Source organism: Belonocnema kinseyi, chromosome 6 (assembly GCF_010883055.1).
Source record: "Belonocnema kinseyi isolate 2016_QV_RU_SX_M_011 chromosome 6, B_treatae_v1, whole genome shotgun sequence".
Lineage (NCBI taxonomy): Eukaryota > Metazoa > Arthropoda > Insecta > Hymenoptera > Cynipidae > Belonocnema > Belonocnema kinseyi.
In genome coordinates this window covers 69,481,086-69,493,478 of record NC_046662.1, presented here as the reverse complement: position 1 = coordinate 69,493,478, position 12,393 = coordinate 69,481,086, and the positions used below count along the sequence as shown (strand labels likewise).

The 12,393-nt window shown below is 27.0% G+C and overlaps 1 protein-coding gene across 3 annotated transcripts in view; it reads left to right on the top strand.

The window, feature by feature from the left end:
- LOC117174709 (echinoderm microtubule-associated protein-like CG42247) overlaps positions 1 to 12,393 on the top strand; it is a 55,638-nt gene that overhangs the window by 18,799 nt on the left and 24,446 nt on the right. For all 3 annotated transcript variants that reach the window (XM_033364018.1, XM_033364017.1, XM_033364016.1), the window contains 4 exons: positions 264 to 492; positions 1,720 to 2,015; positions 2,855 to 3,019; positions 4,638 to 4,733. In XM_033364018.1, the coding sequence (XP_033219909.1) occupies positions 264 to 492; positions 1,720 to 2,015; positions 2,855 to 3,019; positions 4,638 to 4,733 (786 nt within the window). The remainder of the gene's footprint in view (positions 1 to 263; positions 493 to 1,719; positions 2,016 to 2,854; positions 3,020 to 4,637; positions 4,734 to 12,393) is intronic.

Here is a 12,393-nt window from a genome sequence, read left to right as displayed (position 1 = left end):
AATACGCCAATTAGCACAAATGGTAAGTTCCGACAGTGCCTACAAGTGTGCCTACTGGCCGCTAAATGGCAATACCGGTTTCATATGCATACACCTGGTAAAATCTTCGTAATCCATTGATAAAATATTCTATATTGATTAGAATTATGGTCCTTAGGTATTAGTAGTCAGGGAAAAATCAGGGAAAAGTGACGGAATTATGAAAATAAAAGTTTTGCGGTCACCCTGGATCGACGTTGATTGGGTTTTTGTCTTTGATACAGGTGCGAAGTTTCTCGCAATTAAGAAACGAATTCGCCGACGTGGATACGTTTTATTTGGGGACTGGATTGGGGACCGGAATGGGTACGGCCATGGGTTCCCCGGCGAGGAGGGCCAGGTCTCGTGGACCACCTACAGTTGTTGAGGATATAAGCCGACAAAGGAGGACGCGAAGCAAGAGCAGACCTCGTGCATTGTACGCCCCTGAATCTGAAGTAGTACGAATCAATGGTAAGCAAAGCAATTTTTAAACTTTGAATTTTATCATGAATATCCGGTTGCAATTTTGTTACGATAGTTTGTCGTCGTATCTGGAATAAAACCATTTTCTACGATTTTAAGAATTGAAATGATACTACCGAACACGTCTTATAAAAATGAAGAAACATTCTTTTTTATGAAAATATTTTAAAACTTACAAAACTTAATTATTTTAACAATTGTTTTTCGAATTGAGTTTTTTCTTACTGTCGCTTCTTATTCATTTCATAAAAATGATTTAATTATAATCAATCACGGCTTATTTCTTCATGAAAATTCAAAATTTTTTTTAGAAATCTGTAAGGTGCCATAGTAAGAAAAAATTCAATTGCAACAAACATTGTTAGATTTTTTTAAGCTTTAAAATTTTTAAATTAAAAATAATGATTTCGTTTGAAAGAGCATCATCAGTGATATTCTCATTATTCTAACATTACCTTAATGAGCTTCTACGAATAAAAAGGTTTAAGAATTTATGTCTGGCCACATGCGGATATTTTCTACTCAGAAGTTTCTAGAAAATTCAAATTTCACAATTCTTAGCCTTTTTCAGGTTCTTCAGGCAATTAAAAATAATATAAAGTAGATTCTAGATTTTTAGAATTTTTAAACAGTTTTAAAGTTCCTTTGAATGTGTTTAAAATTTAAAAATGTTTCATATTTTCGAATTAAACATTTTAAACATCCAGTTTATGAAATCATCCATTCTGAATGAACTCAAATTTGAAAGTTATAAATTGAACAAGGCCAAATTTTTCACTCAATTTCTTGAGAAAAATTTGAAAGATAATTGTAAACCCGGGCAAATGTGATGAGTTTTCACGAAAATAGAGGAATAATAGGAGAATAAATTCTTCAAAATATAATAATTAGGTGAAAATTTTATATATGTTTTATACATAGTGGTCCAGACAATGATATTTTTATTTGTTTTATAAATTTTTCTGCTCGAAACAAATGAAAGATATCAGCGTTTTTTCTACTATATATAAACTATAACTTTTTCACCTGGGTAGTAGCAGAGATGAGGTGGTAGTAGTATAGCTATGGCGGTACGAGACCATTTACCCACCAAGCAAGGTTGTGTTCTATGCTAAGTTACCGACATCAGCTAATTACAATCTTTTGTTAAATAGCAAGTAAAAGAGTTTTTGAATCTGTCAGTAATAATTCTAATCGGTAAATTTTTCATTACAGACTATAGTGTTGTAGAAGTACTACGCGAAGAACCAGCGAGGGTGACAATTAGAGGTTTAAGGCGATCTTTTTATCCACCAGCACACCTTGCACCTGTCGATAATTCACCACCGGATAAAAAATTACAATTAGAATGGGTTTACGGGTATCGGGGAACCGATACTCGCAGAAATCTTTGGGTACTGCCAAGTGGAGAACTTCTTTACTACGTTTCTGCCGTTGCTGTTCTCTTTGATAGGGAAGAAAATGCTCAACGACATTACGTTGGCCACACGGAGGATATCACCTGCATGGAGGTACCTCAAATTTGCAACGACAAGAAACTATAAAAAATCTATCTTTTAATACTACTAAAATATTTTCTTATAAAAATTTCGTTTATATAGCATTAAAAAACAGGAATACCGAATCTCAAAAATGAACCGCATTGAGGGAGAAATAAATCGGATAATATTTAGAGATCGCTTATCAAAAATGTATATTTTTTACATAAAAATTAATTTATGCGAAAATAACAGATCATAACGCAATGTTATATGCAAGGTAGAAAATGCAGCTCATTAAAATTTGTATTTTTCATCATACGTTTGTTTATATGTATGCATACTTTAAAAAAATCTGATAAAGAGGCGTGACTCATGTATTCTACTGACTGAGAGATTTTTAATGTATATTTAAATTATTTTTAAGTTTCTCAAAAACAATTCATGTAAACATGTAAAGTCACTCTTTTTTATCAATTGGTTACGACGAACGCTTCTTTATAATAAAAAAGTTGCGTATCTCCTTAAGTATACATATTTATAAAAAAACCTTATTATAAAAAATACTCATTTTAATGAGCCGCATCCTTTATATTCTATATCATTTTGCGTTATGTTTTTCCGTTGTCAAGAAAAATTTAATTTTTTTTAAAGCAAATAAATTCGCTGTGAGAGACCTCTAAATATTAGTCGATTTATGTCTCCTTTCAAGTTCATTTTTAAACCAAATAGAACAAACAAAATTTTACTCCATGTTTAGATTTGGATTTTCTTTTTTTTAACGCTTAATATAATAGATAAGTTAATAAAATTAATTTTTGCTTGTATACATGTTTATTCCGGAACTTAAACTTTTATTTTTTATTTTGCAGGTCCATCCTAGCAGAGAATTAGTAGCTTCCGGTCAAAGAGCTGGAAGGCATAGAAAAGCACAACCACATGTCCGTATTTGGTCAACCGAAACTCTCCTCACCCTTTATGTTTTTGGAATGACAGAATTTCAATTGGGTGTTTCTGCTCTCGCTTTTTCACAACTGGTAAATTATTAAATTATATTCTTATAAATTATACAGAAATGTTCTTAAAATTAACTGTAATTTCCTTTTTAAAATTTTATATTTTTAATTCTTGTTTTCTCGTAGCCTTTTAAAATTTTTAAACTCAAATTCTTTTCGTATTCTAAAAGATCTGCTTAAATTAAGAAAATGTTAGGATAGCCAAAGAATAAGATACATTTTTGTTTAAAGGTTTCGTCCATTCATTACCTATTGCTTCTTTGGACGTTACAGTTTAAAAAAGAATTTAAGATCATATTCTAGAAAAAAATAATTTTTGATTACGAATTTTTTCAAATATCAACAAAAATATTACATTTCTTTGAATTTGGTTAATTGAAAACTTACTTCAAACTTAAAACAAATGTCTTCCACATATACTTTCTCGTTCCTATTACAGAAACTTCACGACTTTCAATTATATGAATTTGCATTTCTTTTTACTATTGTGAAGTAGCCTAAGAACTAAGTTTTAAAAAAATTCAAGCCAAATATAATAGTGCTGTGTTTCTTTCATTCAAACAGAACTATTGTTATTAAAAATACTTTGAAAAAATTGAAAATAAGTATCCTATTAAGTAAATACCAAAAAAATAATTTTTGTTGGTAATTCAAAAAATGATAACTTTGTAACAAATTATTTTTTCGAAAATATGATTTTATATTATTTTCGATCAAAAACTGTATACAAAAAATTCGCAATACTTTTTTAACCTATAGATGTTAACTTTTTTTAACTTTACAAATATTTAACCCTTTTGTGGCTGTGAAAAGTAATAGCTAACATTTTTTTAAATCATATGCATCAATAATCTTAATATTGATAATATTAACGTGATTTTTCTCCTCATAATAGCACGAAATATAATAAAATTAGGCTTCAAATAAGCCCAAGTTTAAGGCAAAATATCAACTTTGTCAAAAGATATTTCAGACAAACGTTAAATTTCGATGTTTTCGAATAGTTAGAATAATCTATGAAAATACTCAACATTTTTAAAAGTTTTTAGACTGATTTTAGAGTCAAGTCTCTATCGTATCCTGCTATCTTATAAAGATATTTTGAGCATTTTTTTCTAGAGGCTACTTGGTGCAAAAAAGGCACAAACTTTCAAATAATATTTGTATTCGCCACACGATTTGAAAAAGCATAAAATAATTGTTTCATAAATATTATCAAACTGGATTTAAATGTGATAAATAATGATTTCTTAAATTTTTATAAGTGTATTTAGACATTTTTGAAATGTTGTGACTTTATTCGCACCAAGTTCGAGCCTAGAGTAGAATCTAGGTCAAAAATTATAAAAATGAGCCGAATAACTTAAAAAAAAATGATGTATTATTATTTTCATAGTTACTCCGATTTTTTGAAAACATAGAAATTTGAAATTCTTTTGCAAAAACTTAAATATAAAATTGATATTTTGGGCCAATTAGATACAGAATTTTATTACTTTTCTCGGTATTAGGAGAAGCAACTTTTCATGTTATTATTATAAAAATTAAGGGACTTTAACAATACGATTTTAAAAGACTTTCCGCAAGTTGGAAGAAAAATAAAATTATTGAGTTAATAGTATTATTTATGTCTTTGCAGAACGGTGGTAGTTATGTTCTCGTCGTCGACGCCGGCAGAGAAGCAATACTTTCGGTATGGCAATGGCAATGGGGTCATTTACTAGGAAAAGTAGCGGTAAGTAAATTTTTAATAAATAATAAATTAAAACAAAATCAGAGATACCATTATTCTACCATTTTAATATGAAAGAAAGATTTCGAATGATTCTTAATTTCAAACCATTTAAATAAATATTATTTCGGGATGATATTTTTTCAAATATTTTGCCACTGAACACGATTTAAATAATATAGAGTTTAACGAAATGATTTCTCAATTCAGTAATGTGTATCTTAAAAGCTTTGAGCCCTTCCAAATTTAAATCTCTTTAAACTAGACTCTTATGTAATTTAAAAACAGGGTAGCAACTCAATACATTATATATAAAATTGAGGCCTCACAGATCCTATAGAATAAAATATAGGGACCCGAAGGTACTTTTTTGTCACGCTTGTAGGCTACTTTTTTCGCACTTAAATGGTAACAAGTTCAGGATAAATCTTAAAAACACTTCAAGTTAAATTCAGTAGAATTCAAATGAATTCCAAATTAACTTCGTTAATTTAGAAGAATTTCAGTGAATTAGAAAAATTCTAGAGAATTCCAACAAGTTTAAAAGAAATTAGGGTATATGATTAAAAATGAAGAGTGAATTAAAAAAAAAATGTATCTCTTCAAATCTTTGAAACCCTACTAATTTTTCTCAAAAAAAGTACGAATGACTAAAAAAATTCAAGTTAAATTCAAAAGAAATCAAGTAAATCAGGAAAAAAAATTGTAAGCGAAAAACTTTCATTATTTCAATATGATTTGAGTAAATTGATAAGATAATTAAGAGAAATAAGAAGAGTTCGATGAAATTCATAAAAAAATAAGCTGAATTTAAAAAGTAAATATGTACGTTAATTGGAAATTATTTAAGAATACGAGGAAACTGACTGCATTAAAGAAGTTTAAAATGAGTTTAAAAATATTGAAAGGTCATTCAAAAGAATTTGATGAAATGCCTATGAATTTAAAGTGAGTTTTAAAGACTTCAAGAGAATTACAACAAAAATGTTTTATCCACTGAATTGAGTAAAATTGAGTTGACTCAGAAGAATTTAAAGGAATTTGTAAGAATTCAAGGCGAATTCCAAATGAATTGAAAAGAATATTTTAAAATCTCGTCCGTACGAAATCCCTCACTTCTTGCGAATAAATTCTTTGATATCCATTGAAATATTATAATCCCTTAAAAATATGAAAATCCTTGAAAATCCCTTGAAATTTTGTTAATTTCTTGAAACTGCTTTAGATTCAAAGTGTTCAAAATACCTTCAAACTATTGAAATGAATAACTAAAATTTTGAGAATCGTTTAAAATTTCCTAAAATATTGCAAAACCTTTGATACCTTTCGAAATCGTTTAAAACTTTTTAAAGTTCTTAAAAATTCCTGGGACTCTTTTACAATACCTTAAAATATTGCACATTCTTTAAAATCCAATTTGATTACTGAAATTAATTAAAAACTTATTTGTAACCTTTTACAATAACTTAAAATACTTAAAATCCCTTAAAATCTGTTAAAATCACTTGCATTTTTCAAAGATATTGACAATACCAAGGAATTTGAAAAAATACCTTACAATCTTTTAGATCCTTTGATTATTTTATCAATTGTTCCTCCTATTCAATTAAGTAAAAACTTTTAAAAATTCAACAATAAAATCCATTGAATTAGGAGTAGAATTAAATAAATTTAGAAGAATTTCAGTAAGAATTCAAGCAATTATTAAAAAATAATTGCAAATCTTTGAAACCCTGCAAAATAAATCATAAATACATTTTTTTAAATCCACTAAAATATTTTTAAATACCGTGACATTCTATAATATCTTATATTTCCTTGATCTTTTAGAATTCCCCAAAATATTTAAAATCATTTAGATTATTTTAAATCCTTCGAAATCTTTTAAAAGTTCTTGAAAATTCACTAGGAATTTTAGAAATATATACCATAAAATCCTAAAAATCCCTTCAGATTATGGAAATATATTCAACATTTCTCGGAATCTTTAAAAATACCCTGAAATATTTCAAAATAATTCAAGACAATTCAGATATAGGTATAGAATATATATCGAATAGTGATTCAAATATAAGTTATTTATTGAAAAAATTGACTTTATCTTTAAAAAGTAACTAAAAGTTATTTGAGAAAAAAATGAACAATAATGACTGTATCGCAGCCCTGATTATTTTTTACAGTTACTTCTTACAGAAATTCACTCTTGGAAGCTTTGACCTTTTTCTAAATTTTTTAAAGTTCCATTATGGGTTGCAAATAGGGTACCATAGGGACCTTACGTAAATATAAGGTACACTGGGGGATATAGGGACCGGTTTACGAGGCCTGAAAAATGTATAATATCTATGGATAAAAAAATTTATTTCGAAAATTGATCACCTTCGAGTAATCAACATTGTATATAAAATTTTTTCTTTCAATAAAAGTCAAATGAAGGAAAAAGACAAAAAATTGACATAGTGACAAGTGGATAAAAGGCTATCAACAGCCATTAATTTCTGAATAAATGGCGCTTGACAGAAGTTCCCCTCTTCATTTCTGGGGCTCTTCGGCATATAGCCATTTTTCAGGTAACTGCTAGGGTAACTGTCCTGCCTGCTTCGAGTTTTTGCTCGAGTTCTGTCTGTCGATAAAAAAATAGCAATAAAAATATCTTAACAAACTTTTAACTTGAGTATTTTCGCGTTATTAAAAGCAATTTGCAAAATCCTACCAAAAAATTGGAGTAGAATATCCTCATTCGAAGATATTTAATCCTAATGCTACCTACTTATAATATTTACACTTTCATTCCAGAATAAATTAAACACCTTCCTATAGATATATCTAAAGAATTTCAAAGTTCAATCATACCAACACATTCACGCCACGGTTCTCACACATACCGTCCAGGTGTCAAACGTGACTTGCAACGTTCGGGACTTTTTATCAGAACCTTGAATACCTGAAATCGTACACCATTTTTAAAGTATACAAATAATTAATTGTTTCAAATCTAATTATTAAATATAATATACATATTATTAACCATAGTAAATCGCGGAATATTGCTATCAGTTACAGAATTGCTGCAAAATTCCAATTTCAAAATTTCCTGACTTTTCCATGACCAATTTTGCATTTCCCCTGACAATTTTAAACAGGTAGAAAAATAAAATTATACACCTACGAGATTAGCAACGTTAATCAAAAAAACGTTTGTTTCTGATTTTATTTTAAAGAATTTTAGTGACAACAATGACAGAGTTTTATAAGGGTTCATCCACAAATTATGAAAGACATATGTAAAATACTTAACTCTTTAACTAAACAAGATCAATTTTGAACCAAGATAAAACTAAATCAATAAATTTTCAACTAAAAAAAATTCAAGAAAAAATGAAGTAGTTATTTTTTCAGCATAAAAATAAATTTTGAACTGAAATGACAAAATTTTTCAATGAAAGAAATACATTTTTAACTAAAATGATCAATTTTTAACGAAAAAAAATTTCAACGAAATAGTTCAATTTGCAACCAATCAGAAGAATTCTCAACCAAGATGATTACATTTCTAACAAAAAATTTCAATTTTCCACAAAAAATGGAAGAGTTCAATTTTTAGTTAAAGACATTAATTTTTATCTAAAGTGATGAATCTTTAACGAGAGCTCTTTAACTGAAAAAAAATAAATTTTTAACGAAGCTGTTAAATTTTCAACAAAACAGATGAATTTTCAACTAAGAATATGAATTTACTAAAATCTACTAAAAATATGAATTTCGACAAGAAATGGAATAGTCGAAATTTTCAGTTAAAAAAAAATAATAATTTTTATGCAAAGAAATTAGCTTCTGACCAAAAAGATAAATTTTTAACCCGGAAGATTAATTTTCCACAAAAAATCTGAATTAGTCAACAAAAAGATTAATATTCTACCACACAAAAGATTAATTTTTAACTAAAAAATATAATTTTTCAAGAGAAACTGGAATAGTTAATTTTTCAGTACAAAAAATAAATTTGCAATCAAAAAAGGAAATTTTCAACCATGAAAATGAATTTTTAATGAATTAGTTGAATTTTCAATCCAAAAGATGAATTGTCTACCAAAGTAGACAAAGTTTTAACTAAAATGCTGAACCTTTAACCAAAAAATTAGTTTTCAACAAAATAGATACATTTTCAATAAAATATGTGAATTTTTAACCAAGAAGATCAAGCTTCTACTAAAAAGATGAATTTTTAACAAAAAATGGAATAGTTAAATTTTCAGTTAAAAAAACACACTATTTTTAGTCAAATAAATTAACTTTCAACGAAAAAGATCAATTTGGAACTAAGAAGATGAATTAGTCACCATGAAGATTCATATTCTACCACAAAATATGAATTTTCAACAAAATAGTTTAATCTTTAACAAATAAAGGGATCTCAATTAAAATGATGAATCAACAAAAAAATACGAATAATCAACCAAACAGTTGAATCCTAAACCAAAACAGATTAATTTGCAACCAAAAAGTTGTGTTTTTTTAACAAAAAAAAAGATGCAATTTCTACCAAAATATATGCATTTTTAACCCAGAAAGATCAATTTTTAACAAAGTAGTGATATTTTCAACAATATAATAACATTAACTTCAACTTTAGTTAATCGAAAATTCTCTGGCGTTCTCGGGTTTTCTCTATAATAATAAATAATATAATGAATAAATCATTAAGAAATTCCCCAGAATGAAGATAGAAACACTAGATTTTGTGCCATACTCAACCTTTAAAGTGCATTGTGGGTATAGATACCCCAAGCAATTTACAAACTCTTATAAACCATACTTTTTTTTAGTACATTTGAGTACAAAATTGTTTTAAAACATTTATTTTAGCTTTTTTCTTCCCTACGAATCACAACAGCAAGTACACATTTATCATTCGTTCGTTGGCTCACGTGTTAATTCATTAGAGAAATGGAGCCAATGACAGTCAATGAAAGAGCACGTTTGAGAAGATCGAAATCTAGAGGTGTTCTGTAATTGGCTGGACTTGAAAGCAGTGATCCCAACTTTGGCATATTGAGCTACTGCGCGTTACTGGCGCAGCGGCCCTCATTAGTCGCTGTTGACGCGCCAAATAAAAATTTAAAATTATATTTATACAGACCGTCATTTCAACCCCTCATTTATATGCATTATTTTTTCCATTATGAATAATTCAGATTTTTCAGTACAATTTCTGGCTAACGTGCGTACAATTCCCAGATCGCAATGTGGGAAACATGCTACTAGCAGCAGTTGCTGAAAGTGGAGGTAAAAAAAAGTGGGGTCTTTAATACCCAGTGTGCACTTAGTGAGAAAAGAAAGTAATTTTTTAGCAAATTTTAAAAAAAATTTAATTTATTTTTGTTTACTTTCTAACGTAAGCATATCACATGAAGTGAAATGATTTTTTTCGATGATTTCATACTTTTTTACTTTGTAGATGTTTTATAACTTACGATAGCGCGTCATGCGAGAGCAGACTGTGGATGTCTTGAATAAAATATAATTGTTAAATTACAGTTATATATGTCTCCTTTTTTAATTCCTTGTATTTTTATAGTATTACATGTCAAAGTTTCTCAATTTTTATAATTATAAATCGATTTAAAATCAAAAAGTCTGATTAATCATTTTATCATAAAATTGACTTTTCAACTGTGCAAATTAATATATTTTTTTTAAGCACCCATGTTGCAATAATTTTTTATGAATATACATTATTTCAAAAGTATAGTCATAAGTTTTCAGATTAAAATAATTAAAATTGCGTGAGTTATGAATTTTTAATTTAAAAAAAACCATTCCTTCACTTCTTTTTTCAATAATTTTTTTAACAAACTTAAAATAAATAAATGGCTATAAAATCAACTCTAGCTTATCAAAGATACCTTAAACTATATCGGATAATTTTATTGTGACAAAATATTCAATAGGGGTTAAACAATACATGATTAAATACTCTGGGGTATTGAACACCCGCGATGCACTTTACAGTGATTTTTACCATCTATGCACTTTAAAGGTTAGTTATATAGTAAAAATTAAAATGGTGTATGCTGAAATGAAACATCTTACTTTGGATTAATAACTTTTCGAACGGATTAAAATTGAAATGTTAAATTAGAAAAATTTAATCTTTGAGTTATTAAATTAATTCATTATTAGCAGTTATTCTATTAGCTTTTATATCTCATATTTAAAACTTGGTTAAATGATTTAAATTAGTTTTCAGAAAAAAGTTATAATTATAATTCAAAATTCAAATAAAACAATTTTTTCTGAAGGTTTTCTTTGTATTAAAGTATAATATTTGGGCTTTTCTCGGTTTCAAAGTAACTAAAAATGTTCACGACATTAGTTCTAGTAATTTTCAAAAGAAAAGAAAATTATGATTTTAGATGATATAGGAAATAAATTTATCTTTGAAGAACCTGAGCTAAGAATTGTAAATGAAGCTAAGAATGCTAAAATGTCCACTTGTTACTTTATTTTTATAATTTAATAATATAATAAATAATTAATAAATTAATAATTAATATAAATAATAAATAATTCATAAAATAAAAATAAAGTAATTTTTATAATTACTTTGTTAACTTTATAGTTCTAAATAATAGTCACTATGCGATTTCAAAAAGTAAAATACAACCCTTTTCCATGATGATTTGATTTATTGATCATTCGACATAATTGGACAAGAGAGGGATTCAAAGATGGACTCACCATCGTGGTTCTCCCTCATTATACCGGTGGCAGCTAAAAATAATATATAAAAATTATTTTAAATTTAAATTGAATGGATTGATAAAATACTTGAATCAATAAAATCAATGACAAATTTGTAATTCAACCAAATTCTACTTTTAATATTATTAAAATAAATTATTTTAAATAAATCAGAAGATACGTTTATAATTTTTTATTTTCCCTGCCCATTAATAGATTCAAATACCAGTATTTTATTCTAGTAACATTTCTAACAAAGAATCTTTTATAAACAGAATAAAACAATTTCAGATTGACATTTAAAAATTGCAGTTTATTTATTTCAACCAAAAAAGATTATTTTTCTGCAATAAAAAATTAATTTTCAACAAAACAGTCGAAATTTCGACGAAAAACTATCACTTAAATAAAATTGTTCAATTTCCAACAAAATAATGAAATTTTCAACAAACTAGTTTTATTTTAAACCAAATTATTGAATTTTCTTAATAAATCGATTTTTTAAACAGATGACTTTTAAGTCTGAAAATATGAATTTTCAACAAAAAAGTTCATTTTTTACGACAAGAAAATTAGTGTTTAGCTAAACAGATGCATTAAAAATCAAATAGTTGAACTTGATAGAATAAGTGACGAATTTTGAAGAGAATAATTGAAGTTTCAAACAATTAGTTAAACTTTCACCCTGATAGTTGGACTTTTAACAATGAATTTGTATTTTCAAACTATAAAGATAAATTTTTAACCGAACGATCCTAATTTTAAACGAAAAAGATTAAACTTTAACCAAAGCCAGATGTATTTTTAATCAAATAGTATGTTATAGTTGATGTTACAATTTAAAAAAACGAATTAAACAAAAAAATAGTTAAATTTTTGTCAAGATTTCAATTTTCAACACAATCATTAAATTTTCAAC